This window comes from Corapipo altera, unplaced genomic scaffold (assembly GCF_003945725.1).
Source record: "Corapipo altera isolate COAL_440 unplaced genomic scaffold, ASM394572v1 61411, whole genome shotgun sequence".
In the NCBI taxonomy this organism is placed as follows: Eukaryota; Metazoa; Chordata; class Aves; order Passeriformes; family Pipridae; genus Corapipo; species Corapipo altera.
The window spans coordinates 179,397-206,205 of NW_020884875.1; the positions used below are offsets into that span (position 1 = coordinate 179,397).

Sequence of the window (26,809 nt, forward strand, 5' to 3'; positions counted from 1 at the left end):
GAAGCCTTTCCCCCTTATCCTGTCACTACAGGCTCTTGTAAGAAGTCCGTCTCTATTTTTCTTGTAGGCCCCTTCAGGTACTGGAAGGCTGCATATAGGTCAGCCCGAAGCCTTCTCTTTTGCAGGCTGAAAAATCCCAATTCTCTCAGCCTTTTCTCATAGCAGAGGTGCTCCATCCCTCTAATCAATGGGTGGCCTCCTCTGGACTCACTCCAACAGGTCGATGTCTTTCCTGTGCTGGGGACCCCAGAGGTTTTTAAACAATTTCACCTGAAACCAGATTGTAAATACTCATCCTTCTTCTGATGACTGACTCAAAGCCCATAGCTTCCCAAACCCCAGAGAGATGAGGGGCAGGATTTTAAAAGGTTCCAGGGATCAAACTCCAAATTGGAACTGAGGTTGAATTTGTGCTAACTAGCACTCTGCATGGAATCTCATGCCTTCTGAGGATGTTCCAGCACTGTTGTAGAGCAGAGGGGTACCTACTGCCTCCAGTCTCATACCCAGAAAGGAAAGAGGTGTGCAGGCAAAAAAGACCTGGATGAAAACAGGTAATTACTTTGTTTCCAATAAAATTTTCTGTGTATGTAAAGTACCTTTGCTCTTGACACAGGAGGGTTTTTTTTTAAACTTTTGGCTGATCTGTTATTAATAGTCAGCATCACTCTGTTGTGTAAATTCCTCCTGTGAGAAATACTTACAGGTATCCCCTTTGGTCCTGGTGCACCTCGCTCCCCCTGTAATCAATACCACCATGGTTAGTTTGCTGTGACTAAAGAAAACAAAAAAACCCCCCACTGTTTGCCTCTGCAGTCTCCCTTATTTACTGTCCCCAGGTCAGGAACCATCAGCTGATGCTTGTTTGGAAAAAGAAAAGAAAGTGAAAGAGGAAAGAAAGGAAATTGCCACTGATTTTAGAGGGAGCAGAGTGGGGCACTTCTGATGTTTGTCCTGCACAGTAACAAGCAAAGCGGTGAACAGGAGAAATTCACAGAAGAATCATCTAATGAAAAGGGCTAAATCATTGATATTTCTTCAGGGAAAAGCCTAAAGATCTACAGGGAAAGGAAAGAAGGCTGCTTGACAGCCTGGAAGGAGTATTTGCAAGACTTTAGCAAAGCCAAACACAAAATAGCAGATGGATGACATGAAGGGGTGGGACAACAGGACATTTTTATCTTAGCAAAGGAAATGAGATGGTGAAAGAGTTTGTCTACAAGCGTGCAGAGAGACAAGCCATCACTCTAGCAAGCCTTCGCTTCACATGCACATATGTCCATCTTACAGAAATTAGTACTGCTCCTCACCTTGCTACCATCTCTCCCTGGGGCTCCAGGTGGGCCCTGCAAGAGAAAAGAAAGTGTTCACAAGGACATGAGAAGTTGTGGAGCTAAGGCCAATTGTGCAGGGAATGACAGGAGATGAGAATACTGACCACGGGGCCCCGTCTGCCCTGCTTAATATGTGATATGTCTGGAGATGGGCCCATAGGTCCCATGGATCCACGAGGGCCTGGCTGTCCAGGAGGTCCAGGTAGCCCAGGAACTCCTTGGCTCCCTTTTGGTCCTGGAGCCCCTGTAGTCAACAGAAAAGGTTATCTGTCAGGGAAAGCCTTCAGAACACTTCATCAGTGCAAACAGTGAGGAATGATCATTTTCTGAATGACCCAATTGATTGGTTACCTTAACATATCCAAATCCATAACAATACAACAAACACATCCGCATATGCACATCAGCAGCCCTCTGAGACAATATTCTTTGTCACAGTAGCTACAAGAGATGATCAATTAAACAATTCAATTTTGTGTATACAAAGAATCCAAGTCTGCCACTGCCAGATGGTTAGGGACACAGACTGGGAACTAAAAGAAAAGCAAAAATGCCTCATTTTGACACAAAGAAGAACAAGTCACATTTGAGGAATATCTGATAAAAAGAAAGCCTCAGAAAACTCATGGGAACTCTGTGTTGATGGCATCTACATGACTGGCACAAGCAAGCCCTTTCCAGTGGTGGGCTGCACCTCTCTTTTGCCCAGTACAGTAGCCAAAGTGTTAGGGGCAAAAAGGGCTCTGTTCTTCCATTTTGCTTTATATCCTTTTCAGTTTCGGCTGGTTCAGCAGAGCATGTTAGTTTTTAGGAAGCACACAGGCAACAAATGTATGTTTAGCTCAAGAGAAGTTCTATGAAATGAAAGCCAGAAAATCAGACACCCAAAACAACCTTTGCACAAAATAAAGACCATTGAAGTGTCACTAGCTGAAATGCTTTTTGATTAGAGGGAAAAGCACTTTTCTGAGGACACATGAAAGACACAGAAAGTGAAAGGCAGAGAGTAAAGAGGGTTCAGCAGGACAGAATATGTACAGCTAGGATTTTCAGGAGACAACCCAAGTTCAGTGATGACTCTCTGGGATTCCTCCTGTCTGGGCAGTAGAGGGGGTGATTTTAGGGGGAGCAGAGTTCTACAGTACCTTGGACAGCTCATTCATGGGAAAAACTGGTGGGTGGAAAACCTTGGAGGGTCAGGCCTGTCCTGGGGGAATTGCAAGGCAATTGTACCCTTCAGAGTCTGATGCAAAACCTCTAACCACACTGTCCTTGCACTTACGATATATTGAAAACTGAAGGTACTCATCCTCCAAGGAAATGAGATAAAGACTCAAAAACCAAAGCGAGACTGCAAAAGGAGGGAAGGAATGAAGGGAGGGGACAGCTTACTAGGGAGTAAAATCCTTGTAAGGAATATTTGCTAGTTCTCTGTAAGAATCTTTCTGAAATCCACCACAATGCTAAAATTCCTTGTATTTATTGCAAACCCAAAATTAGATTTCCAAAACTTTTAGTACTGTTGGCTGTCAGTTGCAAGATGTCTGGCTTAAGTTAGAGCTTTAGGATCCTTCTATTTTTCATATTGTTTCAATCTATACCTTAGCAAAGAAGGTGTGAGAAGAGTTATACTTTTCTTTTCAGATTCCTTTGAATCTGAACACAACATAAAACCAAATTCTTACAAAACCAGATGAGGAAAAATAAAACAGTTGGCACAAACCCACACAAACTGAAAGCATATTTTCTGCTCTACTATTGATAGTGAGCTAAAGCAATTGATATTCCTGAAATAATAGAGAATGTTTTAAGACAGGGTTAAAATACAGGAAATGACAACTGAAGCAGGTGAGATATCCCAGTGAGAGGGAGAAATTTAACACATATGGGACAAACACAGCTTGCACACCAAGAAACACATGGAGACACAGTGGATGATGTTAGACAGTTGGCAGAGGCTGATCATAAAAAGCAGAAAGTTTTTCTTTTCAAATTTAGCACAAATGCAAATATAATAGTATCAATCAAAATGTGAAAATGCAAATTATAATAGTATCAATCAAAATGTGAAACACATAAAATCCTATCACACTGAAAGACTGAAGCTTATTATTTTTATTTTTAGTAGTATTGAACACTTCTACCCCTCTCATCTGTATCTTACCTGGAGGGCCTTGTTGGCCAGGCTGGCCTGGGGGGCCAGGAATATATGCATTAGATGCAAGCACTTTTTCACCAGTGATTTGCTTGCTAAGATCAGCAGCATTATTTGGTAGCAAAGCAACCTGCCAAAACCAAAAATCACTGTAAGACCTTCATTGTTCAGCTGAAAAAATTCCATTCTTAGTCAAGCTTTCACAAGAAAAAACAGTCTATTTAAATATTTCAGGAAAATATAAAGTGTTTAATCATATCTTTCATTGAAATCATTAGGAAAGAAAAAGTTACTTTGTGAGTCTGTTCGCTTTTCAAGTCACTGTGGAAACAGTGAAAGCCAATCTAATGGAGAACAGGAGAAATTCAGGAGAGATACAGCAACAAATTCCGAAGCACCTAAGTCTCAAAACTACTTGGATCTTCTCAGGAAGCCTGTTTTTCCTTATTTGAAGTTTCCTCTATTCATTTACTCTTCTTTTCTCAGGGCAACATTTGCTCAGATATTTAAGTTCTCAATTGCAGCAAAAGCCGCTGACTTTCCATTGGTTTCAATGAGAACTCCAAATCTTTAGTGGATCTGGCCCTGTAACCATACTAGTTAACCCAACAGATGTCTGGATCTTCTCTGGATAGAGACACAAGATAAAGTAAGTGAGAATGTAAGAAGAATTGCACATTTTATTTTAAAGTGTCATTATCCATTACATGTTTAATTATCCATGAAACATTAATCTGTCCAGATTGAACATATTTAATAATTGAAATATTTAGAAAAATACACAAATGTTTAGTCTCTCCAGAGGCAGCTGAAGGGAAATGACAAGCCAGGAGGCTGGTCTGCAGAGAGGAAAGAAGTTTATTAGTAGTGAGCAGCTGCATGTAGAGTTGGGGATTGTGCTCTGCCAAATGGAACTGAAGAGCTATTTCAGCCACATCAGAGCAGACCTATCTCTGGGTGAGCTTTTTTCCTTGAAGGAATTTGGCTCACTCGATAATTTGATCCTGAATTCTGCAATATTTGCCTGGGAGAGCTGCATTAAATAAAATACATGATGACTCCTGCTATCTGACAATGCTTTTCATCAGCTATTTGGAATTCCCTGAACTGGGTTGTTCTCAAGACTCCTACTTGTTTCTGTAATTATTTGATATACATTCTCCTGTCATTACTGCAAACCTAATGTTTGTAACGCACAAGAAAAAAACCCATGGCTATGCACTTTCAGTGCCTACTATAACTGGGCAAATTTCCTTTGGCAAACAAGTTATTACTTACAGAATGCAACTTAAGAGCAGCTAGTGCTGCTTGCAGTTTGAGGTTGGAGGTACAGAACAGTTCTGAAGGAAAAAACTCAGGGAAAAAAAAGGAGCTAGAAATCCTGATGATTCTGGTGGCATTTCTGAAACACCAGTTTGATTACTGAGGCTGGAATTCAAAATGCAATGACAGAAATATTAAGTTTTATTAGCCATTTGTTACTTAGGTTTTGGAAAGCACTGCAGTTCCAAAGACATGTTGACTGCACTATAGGCAAATTAGGCGTCATGATATAAGTCCTACAAGAATTTGGTAGATTCACTCTGCCCCCACAGAAATCAGTGGCTATACGAGGTCAACACTTCCCACAGCGTGTTCCTTAAATGCTCACTCGTATGAATCTGCTCACACAGAAAATGGGGATCCAGCACACCTACGGCTCTGGGCTGAGCTGTCATCTTTGGTTTTCCAGAGAAACACCTCTGCTTTGTTTACCAGTGACCCTGCAGCTTTCTCAGCCAACACCCCAGACCTTGCAGCACAGACCAAAGTGAGGGGCTACTGAAGATGAAGGGCTACTCCATGGCTCACAGCGTCCTACACCTGGGACTGAAAAGGAAAATGCGGTAGTTGGGGGCTGACAGAGCCACACTGCCCAGGGACCAGCATGGGAAGCTCCAGTGTCTGGCTCTGGTCAGCAAAGTTTTGTGTACCAGAGGCATGTCCACTCCGTCAGAGAAGGTTCCTGGCTGGATACAAATGGAAGGGTTGCAAGGACCATCGTGCTACAAAACTTTTGCTATGTGACACAAATCAGCCAAGGGTTCTGCAGTGCCAGCACTGTCATGCCAAAACTGAGACACAAAGATAAATCCTGTGACCACCTGAGAACATGATATTTTTCAGGCAGTTTTTGTAAGAATATTTTCAGTAAGTGTTTCTCCTTAGAGGTGGCCACTGTTGGGTGACGGATTAATTGAAGTCCTCTTTTGGGCTTGTGCAAATATATCTCAACAGATCTCATTCTGGGGATCTGTCCCAACTGATAAATAGATGTCACTTAGTACACAGACTCTGTCATGAATACTCTCCACGTTATATTGCAAATAGGCAAGCTGGAGTAAAAAGGTGCATGTAGTGGTGAAGACTCATCAAGAAGAGGATTTGGAAGTGTATTCTTTTCTGTTGCTTAAATATTGACTTCTTCCTGCCAGCAAGGCTGTTGTAACAACTGAGTATGTAAAAAAACAATCACATAGCTGCTGTGAAAGCATCTACACATGCTTCCCCACTGAGTCAGCTGGACTTGAGGCATAGACTAGGAGTGCCAAAATACCCAGGCTCTGGTCTAGCTCACTACTCTTTGATATCTTCTGGACAGAAAATGGTTGTTAAATGCACTGGAGCCAAACCATGTGTTTTTGATGTTGACTCACATCCTCTTAGGGATTGGCTATACTCACTAGCCTAATTTGTTTCACCTTTTAACTGAACCAGGATCCTGGTCCAGGGTGACCTTGGCTTTCTCCATCAACAGCTCCAAATCTGAATGGACCTTGGAAAATAATTTTTTTGTTCCATGTGCATGCAAATATTAGTGAAGGTAAATTTTAAAGAAGGATTGTTCTAGAAACAAGACTTCCATATGCTGTGTTGTATGCTGCATCTGGAGTTTTGGGTAGTTTCTAGGGAATCTGTGGTTTAGACAAATTTTGATAGTGCTTGTCAGGAGTGATGTGTAACATGGCTTTCTAATTAAGATGTGTTTAAACACATCTGTGCAATAGAATCTAGTTTACTTGATTTAAAAAAAAAAATTCTTGGCAGTCTGTCAGCGTGTCAGATATCTTTCCCCCAGTTTTTCAGCTTTTCACTCTTCTTCCTTCCATCAGGGTCTGGGATCAGTGTAGGATATCCCACAGATCTCTAGCATATCAGGACAGACCATCACACAGGCTTTTCTGCTAACCACAATTTTGAATAAAGTTCATAAAATCTGAAAGCCTTAACCACAAGACTGAAGACTCATTCCATAAACTGTCTCCCTGGCAGACAGAAATGAATTTTTCTACACAAAACAGAACAGCTTCAACCACAGATATTGAGAGACATCCTCCCCAGAAGAACTTGACCATGGGGAGCAGTGGGTGAAACACAAAAGTTGATGTCTCCTTTGGTAGAGAATTAGTAGTGGGCCAGATCTCTTCTCAGCATGGACAAAAGCTCTCCTCTCTGTGCAGTAAAACTGCTGAGGGTACCAGGGACCTTCTCTTCCAGCTCTGTCTGTATATGGCACAACCCAGTGGGCTCCCTCTGAGGATGCCAAACAGGTCAAGTCTCAGTAGGAAGATACTGGGGGAAAAATTAAGCTATATACTGTGACAGGACAGCTATGAAGTAAGAGTGAGCTGCTTAGTTTGGCCACAACTACTGTACAGGTGCCCATAGTGACAGGTATTGATGGCCTGAACACAGGCATCTAACATTTTGAACTCAGGCATCTAAGCGAGGAAGTTAGACACAGAAAACTTTCCATTGATTCCATCAGTCAATTCTTGCAGCAAACAACATGACCAACAGTGTGACTCCAGATCCCTCCCTGGATGTCAGTGCGAGTCTGTTCAGCATCACAGAGAGTGGCTGGAGAAACAGCCATGCAAAAGTGTAGATCCTTTTTTAACTTCTGTGCCACCATTTGTTTGAAAAACAGAATTTCTATCACACATGGAATTCTGTCACTTCCACATTTGTCTTCATGCTGATCCAGAAGGAAAACATGACATTTTGAGATTTTTGAGATAAAGAGTATCTCTAACCTCAGTGAATTTCATTTTTAGTGAAGCAGATTTCTTTCTTGCTGTAACTGGAGGAATAACATTAAATGCAACAAGCGAATACATCAAATTGTGCTTTGACACAGTGAAATTAAATTAGTACCCTGGGTGAAATAATTACAGTCTGTCAGCATGAATTGCTGAGAATATTCCTGCAGAACATTTCATTTTGAAAGAACATGAATGTTCAAAGGAGATGTCACCAGAAAAGGCATTACACGTGCATCCCTGCACTAGGCTCTCCAGATCTGAGGCTGGGTCCTTGGGTTATTTCAATCCTAACTCAAACATAAAAGGAGGCTACATATAGGAGCAACTAAAGGCCAGGGGAAGTTTCTAGATGCATTGTTCTCTACTTGTAAGAAGACAAGTGAAAGCAAAAAAGGTTTGGGACTGAGGGTTTTTCTTTTTTAAAAGAAGAGTGATATTTCAAGCTAGTGACATTCCTGTTTAGCCCCACACCTAAGAAAGCAAGAATCCTGTTATCAGCACCCCATTAATGCAAATTCATGTTCCTACATCTACAGAATGTCTTGCACTTGCTGACTCTGAAGGTGGATCAAGTTCAAAATCCCGTGTGTCCAGAGTGAATGAAAAGCTTAGGCCAGCACAGATTGCCAAGAAAGCTGGGCTCAGCCCGGGATGGGTGTTTGCCAGAGTCTATTACCACGAGCTTGGTAACAGGCGTACACGAACTTGGGTTGCAATCTGCTTAGAATCCATACAGAATCGTAAGGAAGAGATGCCATTCTTACATGATTTTAAAATATATTGCCATCCTCTTTATGGGTACAAGAACGACATGTCAGTGACAGCTCCAAATACTTAAATTTAATCTCAGTTGTTGTAAAACATGCAGATCTGGTAAAGACATGGCTGATCAGTGTTCATACCTTTTGCTTTAGCTGTAAAACCGTCTGCTTTATTTGATGAAATTCCTTACAAGAGGCACAGCATGTCCCCGGTTTCGCCACATTTTCAGATTTCTCTGGAAGCACAGCTGAAAGAAAGTAGCTTCCAATATAAATATAAAGATCCAAAGGAAAGAAGTTCATAAAGTGACTGCAAAAGAAACTTGAAGGCTGTTACATTTCCCCAGATTGTGAAAAGAGAAGAGAATCTTACCATTATTAAATCTTTGACTGTGAATTCCTATGAAAGGCTGAGAAACTTCGCAGGGACAGCTCTAAGCTCATTTTTAAAGCAGCTGTTTTCAGTTAACAGTCCCCAAAGAATTCATTTTTTTAATACCTGGAAAAGTTTACACCCCTTCTTTTATCTTTGTGTTTAGGGTAGACTAACCCCATAGATCTGAACCAATTTACAGTCCCCTGAAGGGCAAATTTTCATATGCTATAAATTACAGTAAAATCCCTCACAATATGGTAATTTTGTTCACTTTTCACAAACTGCTCTTTATCACTGTGGGTTATTCTCCATGCATGGAATCAACCTGAGTAGAGACGAGGATTGAGATTAATGACAGGGATTTAAATCCACACAAGAGAAAAGGTCACATCTGTTGATACTATGCATGAATGGGATCTTCTCAGGAATCTATTAAATGATTCAAACTGTAAGAGATATTGCAAATGTTATTTTTATCCTTTTCCCAGTCCCATACACAGTCGAGCACTTCTGCATCGCAAACAAACAAGCATTGTTGTAACAGATGTCTGCTTAAAAAGAAATCTGGTTTCCAAACCACAGGGTGACACATACTGGCAAACTCCAGGTAAACTTTTTCCCTTCCACATACAGTTGCTGAGAAGCATCAAGTGGCTCTGCATAAAATGTGTGGCCCTGTATGATGTTACCTGGGCAGGTTATCAGGCATGTTTGAAGTCTGATCTTTCAGGCCACGTCCGGCAATGGAACAACTCTGCAGGTGCTCCTAGTTAAAGCCAGGAAATCTTCAAAATCTTCCAAAAGGATCAACTGCAATGTGCTTAGCTATTGTGTTGTACTTCCCACTTGGGCACACACTTATACGGCCTTCATCTTTTCAGAAATGTGTATTGATTCTGAAAACATCTGCATCTTTTTAAATACACCCAGAAGTTTCTAATACTAAAGATATTATGTAGTACTTGACTTTAAGTGTTTGCAGGGTCCAATAAGAAAGAATCTGATGGTTATCTCTGGGCCACCTACACACAATTCTAGGGAATGTTCTTCAGTATGTTTTGTCCATTGGGTGTAATGACACATCAGGTAAGCTTGCTTTTAGAAGAGAAAGATTTGTTTCATCTCGTAATCAGGTAGAAGAGAGCTGTAAGGGCAAGACGCTGGAACAACCAGAAGCCTTAAGACTGATATGAGTACTGAACTGATCAGAAGATTGGGAGGCAAAGGCTTGAAGGTTTTCCCCGCTCATCAACTGCCTGTTCCCAGAGCTGCACTCTGACAACACTACAACATTACATATATTATTTACCATATTTATGGCAGCAAGCACACCCTGCTGTTTGAGCTTCACAGCCCTTTCTGATAATACAGGCTTGGTACCTGAACAGCTTTCTGTGCAGTGTTCAGGTGGCTCAAAGATTTAAGGCCAGAAGGTACTACTTGGTGTTTTCCAGTGAAGTCTACATAGCAGAGAATAGAATTTCATCAAATCAAGCTACACTGAATCCAAGGCTATTTGGCAAAAAGACCTCTCAGAAAAACTCCATAATTTGTATGAAGATACCTGAATACACAATATTTGCTGCTTTCCTTCCTCTCTGCTGTATTCATAATGTTAATCATTTTAGCCTTAACTCCCTCCAAAGCCTCTTTGCCCATAGACCTTTTTCTGGTAGATTAAATAATCTGCACTGTGCGGGGCTTTTTTTCCTTAACAAGAAATTGATGTGCTTTATCCAGACTCCTATTGACATTTCTATAAAGTAAATTTTCTCTTGACCACAAGGCAGTTTTGTGGGGTTCTTTCTCCCTCTCCAATTTTTCATCTTCCCTTAAAAAAACCCTGTGTCTTGACACGTCCATTTTTGGACCTGTGTAGGATTTACAAATATACATAAGTAGAACTGTTAGGAAAAAAAGCTTTTTTTTTTCTTTTCAAACGCCAGTAAAGTCTGTGTTTGGTACTAGTCTCAACCAAAATTTCTTTTAATAGCTGTCTCACCAAATGAGTTCTGTCATATTCTGTTAAGAAATGTTGCTGAAAGCAACATAGAGTCATAGGGAGAAACTGCCAGAGTCTCTGCTATTTGAAACCTAATGTAATCCCACTAGAATCAGTGGAATTATGAGTAGATTAGGAAGCGGTGAATTTGGCCTTGTGTTTCATTATGAAAGCCAGTTTATCTTGCAGAAGGATGCAGCACACGGGGCTGACAAGTTCAGATAAAAGAGGGCTGTAACAATCCATGGAGATGAATGCTGGGGGGATCAGCAAATGTTTGGGAAATATCATACCAGTGAGATTTCTGCAAATCCGGTTGGATTGACTTGTTGGAGGAAGAAATCCAACATCCTCATATAAGCAAGTGTGAGCTGCATCCCAGGAGAGAGGTGGAATCCCCCTAACTCATACCAGACAGAGGTGATGATTTGCCCAGGGAAGGAGTCATCCATCAGACATTCACTCTACCCGCATCCAATCCTGTATCAGGACCAGACTAGGAGTAAAGCCAGAATAAAGCATGGATAAAGCCAGAAGCCACCCAGGACAGGCCAGAGGGGGCAGGAAGCCATTAGATGGAGACACCCACGCATGGTACAGAAACAGAGATCACCTGCCATGGCCAGTTTGACCAGCACTGAGCAAGGCACTTACAGAGCCTGTTTCCACTGCACAGACCTATGCTAGGAAACTAAAGTTATTTTGGAGGAGGCTTAAACCCTCCCCATTTTTATGAAGGGTTTCCAAAGCACGAAGTCTAGTTCACACATGATGTTGCTGTCCTGATGGGGGTCCTTTAATCTTGGCGAGATGCTGGTGAGGCCAGTGGCACCTATAGTTAAGAGATCTGCTCAGGGAAGTTGTGTATTTTCTTTCCATGTGCTTGGAGGCTCTGCCTTGCTGATGCTGGAAGAGAAGGAGACGCTGGCAGGGGAGAGCTCTGCTGGAGCTCTGCTGCGGGCGGTCTGTGCATGGAGGCTGTGGAGTTGATCATCTGTGTTGTATTATCCGGGCTCAGCCTGCTGAGATGGTTTAATTTGCCTACTTCTGCACGGGCAGCTGTATTGTCTCCGTCAAATGCAACATGACTGCAGATGCAGGAAAAATGCTCCCTATTCTTCTGTCCCCGAACCAACACCAAGCTCTCAGTCAAGCCACTTACAGAGCCAAAAAAGTGTCCAAATTGCAGCCTTCAGGCGAGGAACAATGACAACATGAGTATGATCTCTCCGGAAACATACAACATTGTTAGAGATGGAGAGGAGTACGTGTGTTTTTGTCTCCCACAATATTAAATATTAAAATAAAATCGTAGTGTTCCGACTACTACGAAAAGCAAATCATCTGTTCATTTGGAAGTCGCTCAAGCCCAGATGCAGTGCAGAGCTGGGATTTACCACGGGGTGGTGCATCGCTACAGCTGGTTCCTCATGAAACCTTTTCCTTTGGAATGAGTTACAGACGCAAGTCCTGTGAAATAGCGATAGCCAGCTCCTCCCTCATTTTCACCAGAGGTCTGACAATTAATGACATTAACGTTGAGTACTGCGGGGTAACTGAGCAGAAAGCATCCTTCTCTGCTTCACACAGATGATTTGGGAACTGTCTCAAGAGTTGGTGGGTGTTCCATTCCAGACTAACTACCGGAACTGACATTTTTATGTGCCATGTGTGTTCAGTGTAAAATCGGTGTTTTTCAAATATTAGAATTATTTCCACAGCCTTGTATATTTGAATGGTTGGTTATCCTGAATGCTTTGGACGTTACCCTATCAGGAAATTCGAACTACCCAGAGGAAAAATTAAGTAAAAAAAATATTTGTAAGGAGATTATAGAAGTTATATCTCTTTCCTTTATGACCCATGCACACACACTTATGAGGAAAAAAAGAAATATTTGAAAATTACCAGGAACAATTACATTTAATGGAGTGGCTCCAGTTACACATTTTCAGAGGAAAATCAAAATTATAAATTGCTCTGGCCATCCAGTGGGATTTGGAGCACTCTATGATACCGTGTTCAGGCATTAACTGGTGAACCTATCGTAACTCACCATTCATCAAAAGATGTCGGGTCTTTTTTTCACAGCACAGGGTGTTTGCTTCCTCCTTTCTTTTTAAATTTTCATATCAGTATTTAATCTTCCATACTCTCAATGTGGTAATTTAATGACTGGGATGAGGTCAAAACCCGTAAAATCATTTATGCACAGCACATGGGTATACTTTGAAACCAACAGTGAAAGGAAAGCCCTCACTTCTGCCCCTCTCCCATTGCATTTTATTTTCTTAAGAAATAAAATGAAAATAAGAAAAAAAATCTGACTGCAGTCACGAGACACACAAACTAATTGCAGATCAGCAGAATTCAGTGTTACTCAATGTAATTTAGAAACTGATTTAAGCAATGCTTGAAATGCGTGTTGAACTTCCAGACCCACCTTTTCTGAGCCTCTGAGTGCCAAGGGGCACTAACAACCCAATCCAGGGCCATTTACTAACCTCAAACATAGGCATGTAAATACAAATTAAAGTTACTGAAATTATTTAAATAATGAAGGTTTGTCAGAGTCATTATCTGGCAATTTTTTTCCCTGTGTCTCCTGAGCTCTGGTCCACAAAACAGGTATAATTCAGATTGATATGGGAGAAAATATGGCTTTTAGCAGCTGGATCCAGCAGAAATGGTCTAACTGAAGATGTAATGCCAAATTTCACTGTTCAGCCATTCTGCCTCTCCAGGGGAAGATTCTTTCCACATCCCTCAATGTAATTGTGCATTGGAGCGGAGCACGTGGCAGGACTGTTCCACAAGTGCTCAGGTGCCCAGTGAGCAGCTCTGGCTCTCCAGGAGCATCAACTACATCCCAGCTTTGGACCCTCAGCTCCAAATGTAGAGTAGGGAGAAGTTCTTCATCAAAGATCAATTTTTTAGATGTCCCTTAAGCCCGGGACATTTAAACTCCAGTGGCCCCTACCTTTATCTCCTTTGGTGCACGTCTTGCCATCCTCCTCCCGGATATAGCCCTCGTGACACTCACACCTGTAGCTGCCCAAGGTGTTGACACAGATCTGAGAGCACAGAGTCCCATTGCTCGTGGCACATTCATCGATATCTGGGGAGCAGCAGAAGTTAGAAAATGTCCTACAGCTGGAGATTTCAGACCTCAAATACAATAAAAGGCTTCCTTTATAGGTATAAAGAGATTTTGTAGTTAAATATAGCTGCACTATTAACACACCTGGCATTTTATCAGTGAACACTGCTGGACCATTTCCTTGCATTGAAAAGCTCACAAGCAAAGCTCAATCCTGCAAACCTTGGCTCCCTGGCATGGCAAACCACACAGGGCAGGGCAGGGCAGGGCAGGGCAGGGCAGGGCAGGACTAGCCACACAAGGACCATATCTAAATGATCAGTCCTGAATTAGATACTGGCCATCTGGATCAAACTCCAAGGATTAGTTTTCATAATTAGGCCTGATTATAATGCTTCAATATTCCACAAATATAGCTCACAACCTGCAAGAGGAACTAAAGGAAAAATTACATCAGCCCAACACTTCAATGAGTATATATGAGTATATATGTTTTGTTGTAGGTAATACCTTCTAATAATTTCAGGGGATCTAGATCTCTTAATTCTGCTAAGCAATCCTTAACATAGATAAAAAGCACATTTCTTCTATAACAATCATTATTACGAGAGTGAGAAAGGTTTCAGATTTAAACTGATTCATAAAAGACCCAGAGGAACAGGATACATTGTTAACCAGGGATGAGCTCAACACGCACTTCTACCCACCCAGGCAATAAGGCTTCTCTCTGTTCCTGTGCCTCTCACGATCATAGCGGTACCCAGGATAGCAAGTGCATAAGACTCGCCCAAAGTTATCTGTGCATTGTTGTTCACAGGGAGCTTCAGCACAGACGTCATAGTCTAGAGAGAGAAAAAACATGATTAGGAAAAGTTCCAGTGGCAGTAGCTGAATGACAGTTTGACACCTCTCTGCTAATTAATATAAATTTGAGTCACATTGGTTTTAAGGACTGAAAATATAGATATAAAACACTCGTGAGACATAAGCAAAGAATTATATTAAAATTGTAATTGCTTCTCACATCTTTACCACAGTTAGACTATTTCTTAAAGCTGGATTTTAAGCAGAGGTCACTTTTGCAGTTGGAAGAATTTAAGAATTCTTTTCACAGAAATATTAAATTACCTAAAACGCTTTTTGTTGTTTTCTTCCACAGATTTTTAAGTGCAGATAGCAACATTTTCCTATGCAGAATACTGTAAAAAACCACAAGGCTAATTGCCAAATCCAGGCAGAATGTATATTATAAGGAAAAGTTAATTAAATCACACAGTAATTGTTCAAAGCCAGATATAACCCTTCTAGCAAAGAACGCATTGTTACAAAACCATCATCACTCTTAATAACAGCACTGTGCAGATTAGGGTATGGTAAAATCACTGCCTGGCTTTGTCAGTGAAATCCCAAAAGACTGAAGTCCCTGTTTGAAACCCGAAGGAAGGTAAATCTGTTTCTGATTTCACTGCTATGTAGCAGCAGAGCTGAAGTCTGAGGAATGGACAGCAGAGCACAACAGAGTCTGACCCACATCCCTGCACTGCCAGGGGCCGGGTTTGGCCCCTGGCATTGTGCTGGTGACAGGGTTGGGGGTAGAAGGGCAGCCCCTGGCTGTGTGTGCAAGGGCTTTGCAGTGCCATGGGGAACATCTGCCAGGAGAAGCCCAGAGCTGAAGCAGTATCTGGTCTCAAAAGCAGCTCAGGCACACCCTGCTGCTGAAGGTCAGGTTTTACAGCAAAGCAAGTGGCAGTTTCTGTGGTCGTTTCAGAGAATGTCATTCTGCACGGAGGATCCATGTGGTTGTGATCCTCCAGTGACTGCGTGCAGCAGAAATACCCTCCTTGTGCTCCAGACCAAACATATCTAAACCAAACCTAAAGGGTTTAGCCGAGTTCTCGGCACTGCAGTTGTTTCCATGTACACAATTAAAACGCAAACTCATTATTGACTCACCCTAATGACTAGCAGACATCTCTGGGTACAATGATTTGTCCAAACAATTAAAATGAGCTAATAGGTGGTAAAGCAAATGAAACCATATTTTCTGTATGAAATACATAGCACACATGTGTAGCAATGGGGTTAAAAGTGACATTGTGCCAAGGTACAGAAAAGCGTCAGATGAGATTTAAAAAGCTGCTGTGTTTCACACCAGAGCCCCACAGACAAAAACAGAGTATTGTAATGGTGCCAAGCATTTCCTCCCTTCTGCTTGTCACCTTTTGAATAGCAGGCATCCTTTCTTTCCTTATTACTTCACAACTGTGTTGACTTTAGCTCTTGAAGTCTGAATTCTTGAGCTCTTGAAGTGCTGTGGTGGTGAGTGGCAGTGCCAGGATCCTCAGCAGTAACCAAGGTCAAACAGTGCAGGGCCATGGAAAGAAAACATAGCCCTTGCCTTCAAACTGGCCAGTCTGGGGGTCTAATTTGGACTTTTTAGGTGATGTTGGGGCTGTAAATTCCTGTTACATTTGGCACTACTAAACAGTCCCAAATATAAACCACTGCTGGTGTTTTTCCTGGGCACAGCTGTGATTTCCATTTTCCACTGAAATGAAGTCCGATTGAGAACAGGTTAGTGTGCCCAGCACAGAGGTGAGCACTCCTGCTCCTTAGCCAGTGTACCTATGCAGATGCTGGATTTGACCTGTTCAGCTTTTCAGAGCAGATGTAAAATGAACTCTGGCCTCTCTGTGCTTCCGTGAATAGATGTGCCCTAACAAAATTATAAAAAACAGTGCCAGAAGGGACCATCTCCCACCACAAGCAGGATTAGCTACGTGTAAACTTCTCCTCGTTTCTTTTTCCCTCAGGGGTTGATATGGTCCACCATGTAGTCTACTTCCAAGATGAAATACCTTTGCAGGCAGAAAGCTTTTTACTCATATCTAATCCAAACTCCCCTTTTAGCCACTTAGGCCCATTATTTTTGTCTTCTGCTCCTTGGCCATAAAGAATAGTTTATTTTCCCCCTTGCAGCAAGTTTTCACATACCTAAAAACTGTTATCACGTCTCCCCTCAGCCTCCTTTTCTCTAGACTAAACAACACCAGTTCTTTTTATCAGTTTCTCTTTCACCATATTTCATGTAACCAGTCTTTAAATATGGTTTTCATGTCCTCCCCAGCACAACTTCATCATGACTGTTGCCTCATTTACCTTCATACAAAGCTGGGGAAGGGTCCAGGGGGTACAAATACCTCTGCTGGTGATCACACACAGTCAACCTATATCACACAACGACTGTGGGCAGGTCCCCTGTCACAGAGCTGTGTGTCCCCAGGGCTTTTGTACCAGGAAGCCTGACTTGCCTAGAAAGAGTCCTTGCAACTGGGATGAAATTAGGCAAAAGCTGCTGCACCAGCTCTGTGTGTTCTGCAGAACTGAGGATGCACATGACCGCCCATGTTCAAAACCCTTGTCTGTCAGCCCAGCCTAAGAAACGTGATTTGAGAACAAATCAAAACCACACAGTGAAGGTCAGGCTGTTCTAGGAAGGAACAATGCAAAACTGAAAGCAGAATAATAAATGTCCCTACATATATTTCAATGACCTCAGAAGTGACAATGCAGTCATTTCTGGGAACAGGAAAGTTGTACCAAGGAAATTTTAGAAACACCGTTAGTGACGAAAGAGCAGATCTGATTGCAGCTCACCTGTAATAGAGTATTTTGCTCTGTACTCCCCCACAGCCAAGAAACTCAGGTAAAGCAGTGGTAGGGAGGATGCTCTCCAAAATAAGCTGTTTCGTACTACATTTGTCCCTTCTTCACTCTATCACACCATGAGACAGCACCTGAGACAGCATTTGGTTGGAGCTGTGAGTCTCCAAAGCAAAGAAGAAGGAGATCATACAGGAGAAAAAGTGTATTTTGACCTTTTCTGGTCGTATGGAGGAGGAAGAGATGTTAAAAAGAGAATTAGACACACCGAGGAAACTCCACTGGATGTTTTTCCTGAGGATCATTGCTTCCTGCTCCTGCAGCCGAAAGCCAGAACAAGAAGGTGAGTACAAAAAAAGGAAATGCAGAACATGGAGGCGTGAACTTATACTGGACTACACTGATTTCTGTTCAAGGGCAGATAAGAAATAATAGGACAGAAACCAATAATGCACATGGACAAAGGCACAACACTTTGAGAAACAGTCTGTTTAAATAACAGCTGTCCTAGAAGGAGATTGGTGTTTTTCCACAGCAGCTGTAAACGGATGGACAAGGGAGGGTCTCTCCCTCTGCTGACCCTCCTCCCTGCAGCCACAGCTAAATCATGGAGAAGACAGGGATGGAAATACTTCTCACAGTTAAGATGTGCCAGTACTGGATTAAAAGGTGAAGATGTGCTCTAATAAACTCACATCTGTAATGCATTTATGTGCCTGTGTCGAGATATGAATTTCATACAGCTACTCTGTCAAGATTATGCCAAAACAATGTGTGAAGAGCCAAGTGATGTCTTGTAACAGAGTAAGTGAAACGAATACTTCAGTGAATCATCTTTCTCATCTCTATTCCAATGGCCTGAGATTGTCTCGGATGTTACAGCAACTGCTGCAGCCTCCAAAGTTCAAGGCAAAATACAGATGGAGCTGAAAAAGGGGCAGTGAAGAAACAAAGGGAGAGAAGCCACAGCCAGCAGAGAAATTGAATTAGTGGCAGAAACTCTCAGGTTACCAAGATGCAGTTAATAACAGGATTAAGTGAAGTCAGTGGGTACATAATAAAAGCTGCTTTCATAATCACCTAAAATTTCAAGAGATGAAAATCAGAAGCCAAAATAATATATTGCCATGGCTCTCATTTTATTTTTGCTCCTATTACTTATCCTGCTGTATCCATTATATTTAGTGAAAAACCAATCTATAAAATTGCTAAATCCATAGGAAAATGGGAGGCCAGACTGTAGAGTCTTGGCTTTTCTCCACTCTTGAAAGGATTTCAGACTTCTGCCTCCAACACACACAACCACCTTCTCCAAGTGTCAGTTTCGCACTGGAGCTGTCACTTCTTGCCACACACAGTGAGACAAAACTCACTGCAAAACCATAGGACAAGGAACTTGGTGTAAGCATTGATTTCACACACGCTATACCCAGTTTTTCAGGGCTCAGGCTGACCCCATGAGCTGTTTCTTTGTAGGGAAGCAGCAAATACAAAATTCTTGTTTTGAGAAGACTGGGGGGGGGGGGGGGGGGGGGGGGGGGGGGTGTTCCCTTTTTTTTTTGGTTTTTTTTTTTGTTTGTTTGCCTGCTTGGTTTAGTTTTTGGTTTTGTTTGGGGGTGATTTGTTTGTTTGTTTGTTTGCTGGCTTTGGGGGGTTTTTTTGCAATGAGTGCTTTACTGTTTCCACCCAGCAGCAAAGAAGACACAAATTTACAAAAAACAAACAAACCAACCAACAAACCAACTAAACCCCCCAAAACCACTTCCCCCCAAAAAACTCAATGGAAAAAAACCCAAAACACCAAAACAGCAGGATTAGAGTTTGGATTATAATCCCTGTTGGCTGGAGACTGTAACTCAAAAAACAGACAACTCTCTCCATGTTCATTTGTCACTTTTTCTTTTTTCCCCAAAACATTGCCATCCCAAACTGGGAAAATTCTCAGGCCAACTCAAGGCTTTTCATATGTCATCAAATAAAAGGTTGTATTGCCTTAAACTAACTTTTTAACCTGCTTTTTGGAGCAGAAAAGGTTTATTGGCTTGTCGTTTCTGGACATTTGCTCCTGTCTGGCAGTTCCTCTACTTCTACAACTCCATAGCCAATTTCACCCAAGTCAGTTCCCTTTTTACTACTGCATGAATCACCCTGATTAAATCTACATCTTTCTCAGCCCCTGGTGACAAGGAAGCCATGCCCATGACCAAGAGAGATGGTAGAAGAGAGACACTATTTGTTGATGCTCTCCGCTCTCTGATGTCTTTGGGAAATAGGTAACTAAAGGCAGGACTAACTCACTGAGTCACCCCCTCCCTGTGCACCAACAAGCCAAATCAGCTGTACCAGATCCAAGGGATAAATGGGGAAAACCATTTCCAGGAAACATGTGCTTCTGGGTGCACAGAGCATTCCTGCCTACCCAGCCAAGGGCAGAACATGTCTCTCTGTTTGCAGCAGGTCGTGGTACAAGATCTGCACAGCCACGTGTACTTAGGGAAGGATAAAGGCTTGGCATGCTAAGGAAAACTTTTGGAAGTTGATGATCTTTTTATTTTTCCAACAATTTCTTGGAAACAGTTCCCCCCCTACACCGACACATGAGATACAGCTGAGCCCACAGTTATGTCAGGTTGCTCTTCCAAACTGGCAATGTGGAAAACAGGGGGACATAATGCATGGGGACATAATGGGTAAGAACAGTGAAATCACATACCTTCAGGGATGCACTGTCCAAGAACAAACTTATAACCCTTACAGCATTTTTTCCTGAAAAACAATAAAATAAATGAATGAATAAATAAATGTATTCTCTAAAGGCTGTTGCTGCCTTTAAAAAGGTAATAGGTAGATGATGGATCTGATGAACCAAACAAGATGAGGATCCTGAGCACTATAGTTGGAGGTATGTCAGCTTTAAAGAATGCAGCATGGAAATGCATCACTCGGTCCATGAGGCACTTAAATGGCACCATGTCCAGCCATCTCAGCAGCTGGGTACTCCAACACCAACCTCCCCAACATCCCAAGTGGTTTCCAAAAACCCTGCTCTCTTGTGTTGACAGGATGCAGCACATTTCTGTGCTGTCCATATACACAACACAGGTCATCATTTTCACAGTACAGTGAAGAGTGTTTTCAAACATCCATCATCACAATGTAAACTTGCAGAAAGGGGTAAGTCTCGGCGAGGAGTACACAGAGAATAAATGTTATCAGTAATTTCTCATCTTTCAACAAACCTGGAAGTGGTAAGTGAAATACATGTCGTATTTCAACTGGTATCTTATATTGGCTGGGGGACAAAACTGAAGTGAAGCATCAGTAGGATCAGATACTTTTTATGTGCATATAATATGAAAAAATCTGAGGGCTGAGAAATTATTGTTTCTGACACACTGGCCTGTAATCACATTTAGCGTCCAGCTATACCTGCTGGTTTACTTTCTAGTCAGGAAAACACATTAAGTCACCAGGACTCACAGCAGTGCACTGGAGACTCTATAAACTGGTCTATCCCTTATCACCCTGAGAGTTTCTTGCTGCAGGAGCTTAGTGACCTTCAAAGGGTCCCATGTTGGTGACCAGCATGACTGCTGCAAAAGAAAACTGCTGCTCAGTGTGCTATATCAAGTACACATGAGTCCGAGGGGGAAAAAACCCTGTATTTTACAAATTCACAGTTTTTCATGCCTTGTGGACATGTTGAAATATCTGCAAAACTGGGAAACCATCCATTTGGTCTTTTCCTTTAATTCAATAACAGATGCAGAAGAGTGCTAAAGCCATGTCAGTCAATGTCACAACACTCCCCTAGAAAACACGCAGCCATCACAAATCATCATTATGCTGAATTTAAATCAACTATCAGTTGCAACTGACCTCCTAAAGCAAACAATGCATTACTCCAAACTATGTAAAAACAAACTTTAGCTCCATATTTTACCCTCTTCCAAGATTAGCTGGAATATAAATTATGCTTAATGAAGGTTGAACATCTGAAGAGGAAGCCTTGCTTTGTTATGCAAACAGTGGTCCCTCATTAGACTTCTCTCCAAACACTGCTGTGAAGTTTTATCTGCAAGACAAACAAACGCAGAAGGAATGAGTTCAAAGGTGCATTGGGGAGGCTGTTCATATGCTGCAAGCCATGCTGATGGCTTTCCAAGTGCACATCCATCTCCTCCTGTCTGCAGAAGAAGAGAAGCTGATAAAAATTTGCCTGTAGCTGCTCTTCAGAGGAAGATACAGTCCGACTTGAGAGGGCTGGAAGATTAGAAAGGAGAACATCCCTGGCATGAGATGCTGACCTGTGAGGTTGTGCCAACCAGAAGTAACCAGAAATAGGGAGCAGCAGCTTCCATCATGTCTACCCTTCTCCACGGAAGATTTTCAGGCTTAGAACCCTTAGGACTCCCACCCTGGGAGTGGCTTGTGGCAGCACATGGCAACTGCAGCCATGCAGCCTGCTCCTCAGCGAGGGCTCATCTGCTGGGAACCTCGCAGGAGCTGCGTCTCTCCTCTCAACTTGGACAGCAGTGGCTTTTGGCTGGGCTTGTCGGCTTTCTATTGGCTAAACTGAGGCTTTATCCTCCTGAAAGCCAAACCACTTGCCTCGATCACACCTCAATCAAACGGCCACATATTGAGAACTGACCACATGACAAGTTGCAGCCACTAGACACCACTCTGGTACCCTGATACTGCCCCAAAGCACAAACAGCCTTCCATAGCCTTGTCCAGGATTGATCCACTTAAAGCAACCAGAAAATCATGCTCAACTGGCAGATATCCAAGTCCTTGCTGAAATTCCTCTCTTCAATGGTCTCTTGCAGCAATGAGTTCCACAGGGGAATAAGATGTTTTTAAGAAACCATTTCCTTGTTTTTGGTCTCCCTCTTAATTTTTTGTTGACTTTTCCCAGTTTACTGGTAAGGAAAGTTGAAAATATCTTCCTCTACAAACTTAAAGATTTTTCTGCACCATGGAAATTTTAAATCTCACTGAAGGGAGTGGTTTAGAGGAGAGATGCCCTGCTTTCAGGACCACATTCCAGAAACCAATTTCCCATGTTAATTTGTTCCCAGCTGAAGATTACAGATATCTGCATTAGTACTCAACAGCAAGCTTGAGCCATCAGCACAGTTTTGCCAGGGAAACAGCTACTTTAGGGTTAATGCACAGGAAATACAATACAACAATACCTATTTCTCTGAACATTACATTGCAACCCTGGGATCCCTGCATGCTTTAGCTTTCTAAATTCTTAAAGAGAAATCTATCAAAATGATGGACATATGAGCATTAGCAAAGGCATTTTAATAGCAACACTCATTTTCAGGCATCTTGGTCCAGGTTGACATGTCTAATCAACGTTGCACAGCAGCAATCTTGTTGTACATAATGAGAGGTAAGAGGGGGTTCCTGATAATTTTAGCTACTGAATAACTTTCAGCAAGGTGGTTGCTATGCAGCTGTACATGTGAGCACACACGAAACACAAACACAGGGCTGTGTAAGAAGCTCCCCCAATAAAATCTGGACCTGTGAGGAAATTAAGTTGATTCATTAACCTCAAATTTGGCTTACAAAAAAAGAAACTTCGGCAGACTTATCTGTTACAGCTTTTAATGAGGTACTTTGGCAATTAAAAATATAGCAACTCCTGATTCTTATGCAATCTTCACTCAGGAATATGCACAAGCCCAAATTCACAGGGGCTTTGGGCACCACAATTTTGACCCCTGCAATATCTAGCTTTTGTGTTACCTGTATGAAAATCCATAGCAATAGGGACTCTCTCATAGCAAAGTCCCCCTTGGTTTTTTTTTCTGACAAAAAAGCTGCAGGAAACACAGGGAGATGTTCAGCTACTCCCCTCTGCTCTGGAGGTTGAGATGCTCCTGGTTCACTGAATGCCAGAAGATGGGATTTAGGGTCAAACGTTTGATACCAACAAACACATGTGTGACTAGATAAGCTGCAGATCTGCCTTTGTTGCAGGCTTTGTGGCCCATCACCTTGCAAACTGAGAGGGGAGCTGAGCTTTACAGAAGGTCCCCCATGTCCATCACCCACTGGTCCCCCAGAGTGCCCAACACACAGAGTGCACCAGCACAACACCCCTGCCCCATCCTGCAAAGCGGTAGCTGCTCGACAGCATCGCCTCAGACAGGCAGAACGAAAGGCAAGATGCAAGGAATGCAACTTAATTAAGCCACCACTTTATTAAGTTAGCTTATCAGGCAGCTATCAGCAGTAACTCATCCAGCGCAGACCATGTTTTTTTCCCATAATTGTTTCCACCTGGTGCAGAGCTGCCATCACCCCTGGCCTACCTCCTGCTCTGCACTGGACACTGCAGCTGTCCTGGAGAGACTGACCAGGGAATACTCTGGGTGAGAGGGAAGGGAGTCACTCAGGTTCCTACTGCTGCTGAAATGCTTCTGAAATGCAGACAATAAGAGGATAAACATTTTAAAGTGATAATTAACCTGCATCTGTCTGCACTAACATGGCAGTGACTTGGGCTGTAACATCAGATGCTTGGTGCATTATTAAGGTTTTGGATAACACCAGCAAAGAGGCAGCTCTAAAACTCTGTCATGAGTTACTTTGAAAAAGATATGTGATCTTTTCATCTTTCAGTGATTGAAAAGGGGAAGGCAAAGGGGAAATGCAAAGGGAAGAGGAAAGAGAAAAGTTTTAAACCAGTTTCAGACAAAACTTAATATGGTAACAAAACTCTTGGTAAAGATGTCAAAAGTAGAAAGAGAAGAGTTTGCTCTAGGAAATATTTGCCTCCTGAGAGCAAAGCAGACTCAGAAACCTCTATGCTGAGTCAGAGAGTGAGTTCTTAGGATAAAATATTGCTCTTATTTTATCCCTACAATGCTGAAAGACAATCAGCCTCCAGTCTGGCTCCTCCCAGACAGAGGTAGTTCAAGCAGAGGCACTTTACCTCCCATTCACTGGGGCTAGGGGCGCACACAAGGACAATCTCTAGAGCTCAGCTGAGGCCTGAGGTCGCTTCACTGGTGCAGCAAATCCACAGGTGGTCAGGCAAGTCAAATCCCTCCTCTCTGAAATGCTTTTTCTGGCCAATGAATGTCAGATCAGTCACAGTTTAGAGGGCATAAAAGATCCTTAAGATTTTGTGTAAGTTTAAATACGTCAACACTGTTTTCCCAGGTCGGTGCTGGTAGAAAGTAATGATAATATACTCAAGAAAATATCTCTAACAAAAAAGCAATTTCCTATTGAGAACATTTTTTTTTTATACCACAGTTCTTCAGCCTATGTCATAACATGAACTCAGAAGAACTTGTGCTGTGTTTTGAAGACCTGAGTCAGCAAAGGCCATGGCATGGTGTTTTTAATTGCACAAAGGGGTCTTTGTTAGAGCTCCTCCTTATCATGCCTGCCCAGTGTTTCTTTTTTTGATCATACCGGCTTTAAAAAGTACATAGTGTAGCAAAAATGCAAATATAAAATACAGCAATTAACTTACAAAAAATAATTTGACAGCTATAAATGCAAGCCAATAAGGTACATTAAAAAAGAAACCTAACAAAAAAAAATCAAAGTCTTATTTTTATCATATCCTATATAAAATTCAATTGAGGTGCAGGTTTGTCTGCCAAAGCACTCACAGACAAAGCCTATCTGCAGTGCCAGCACTTTAAGGAAGCAGCTTGGTAGCTGTGCACAATTTCACTGTAATTCACATGGAGAGAAGATTTGTGTCATCATGGTGTAAAACTGAAGCAATGCACTTTATTTTTGTTTGCCTTTCCATGGGACACTCTTGAGTAAGAGGGGATGGCCTCCCTGCAGACACTTGCTCAATGTACACTTTGCCATGATTTCCAGACTTAGTCCTTTTTCACAGTTTTGTAAAGAAACGATTTATGTTCACATTGGGTGCAACACAAGGTCCAAGGCCAGCCTGAGCCCTTCCATCACTGTCCCAGCTGAGAGCAAGCAACCCAAGTACAGTGACATCTTCTTATGCTGCAGCACCTACAACTGCTGTGTGTATCTGAGCGCTATTTTATTTCTCTCAACCGACCGAATAGAGCAGGATTTGCCTGAAAAACCATGAAGACAACTCAAATGTGGAACCCAGACTTCTGAGAGCAAATTACTACAACTTATTGGCTGATTTCTGTGGAAGTAAAATTTTTGGGTGATTAACGCGTTGCCTGAATCGAGGGTTTGGTTTTTGTTAGCTACTTAAGTCAAGTAGTTTTACCCACATATAATGGTTTTCTTTTTCTTAGGGAAAAAAAAAGAAAAGCCCTGCTATCTGCTCTTTTGCTCAACTCCAACTATTAAGATAGATACCAGAAATGAAATCACATTCCAGTCATTGCTAATGGGAAGGTTTTGATAAGATTCACAGTTCCTGGGCTCCTCTTCCTTGAACGCAAGCCAGAGACCAGATCCTCTCCTGGCAAAAGCCACATACCTCTCTTGACTCCAGGGAACTGTGCCAGTGCTCACCCTGGGAGACCCTGACTGATGCTCTTGAAAGCTTTCAGACACGCTTCTTGGCTGCTCCTCACTGCTAACTGACTCCTCCTGTCCTCAAAGTGCTGTTTCATGTCATCTTTTTACGGTCAAAAGGGAGTTTTATGGTGCTGGAGCATAAACTGAGGTTCCTTCTTCTCACAAGAGAACTTCCAAACCAATATGATGGTTTGTAGCCTCTGCAGAGTGCAGTATTTGTGAATGCTTGAAGCTCATTATTCTGTAAAAGAGAATAAAAATACTTTGAGAGGTGGAAGAAACCCTCCACCCTGTGGGTGTGTATCAGTGGGGCTTGGAGGTACTGACCTGCATGAAACTGAAAGATGCACAAGGAGCAAAACTTCACAGGTCTGGCAAATTTCGTGACCAAAAAAAAGTCTGTTCTTTTTTGTAGAATGCCAGGCCTCTGTTCTCCTCAGACACAGTGCAGGACATGTCTCCATGATGGGGTTTACGGTTTTGTTTAAGTAAATTAGATGCAGCGTGGTGTTCAGAAGAGGTTTTCAACCATCTGGGCAGGAAGACCGCTCCCCCAACATATCCCCCTGTGTCAGCAGGTCAGCAGTCCCAGGAGACCATTGCTTTTGACTACTTTAGAGCTTTGGGAAGCAGACGGAAGGGTTGGTGTGAAAACCTTGCAGCCACACCAGAAAATTTTCTCATAGCCTCTGCTAACTGCAGAAAGAAGTGGCAACTAAACCTCAGCTTACTGTCTCCCTTTTTGGCAGAGTAAAGACTTCTAGAAACATTTCCTGTCATCCTCCTTTCCAATGTGAAGTGAAATTAAAGGGTCATATTCGGATT

The 26,809-nt window shown here is 42.2% G+C and overlaps 1 protein-coding gene across 1 annotated transcript in view; it reads right to left on the bottom strand.

The window, feature by feature from the left end:
* CCBE1 (collagen and calcium binding EGF domains 1) overlaps positions 1 to 26,809 on the bottom strand; it is a gene marked incomplete at its 5' end in the record, with an annotated part of 94,601 nt that overhangs the window by 4,803 nt on the left and 62,989 nt on the right. Inside the window, 8 exons of the mRNA XM_027635270.1 lie at positions 705 to 740; positions 1,311 to 1,346; positions 1,439 to 1,578; positions 3,499 to 3,619; positions 8,477 to 8,583; positions 13,694 to 13,831; positions 14,521 to 14,655; positions 20,190 to 20,242. Of these exons, the coding sequence (XP_027491071.1) occupies positions 705 to 740; positions 1,311 to 1,346; positions 1,439 to 1,578; positions 3,499 to 3,619; positions 8,477 to 8,583; positions 13,694 to 13,831; positions 14,521 to 14,655; positions 20,190 to 20,242 (766 nt within the window). The remainder of the gene's footprint in view (positions 1 to 704; positions 741 to 1,310; positions 1,347 to 1,438; positions 1,579 to 3,498; positions 3,620 to 8,476; positions 8,584 to 13,693; positions 13,832 to 14,520; positions 14,656 to 20,189; positions 20,243 to 26,809) is intronic.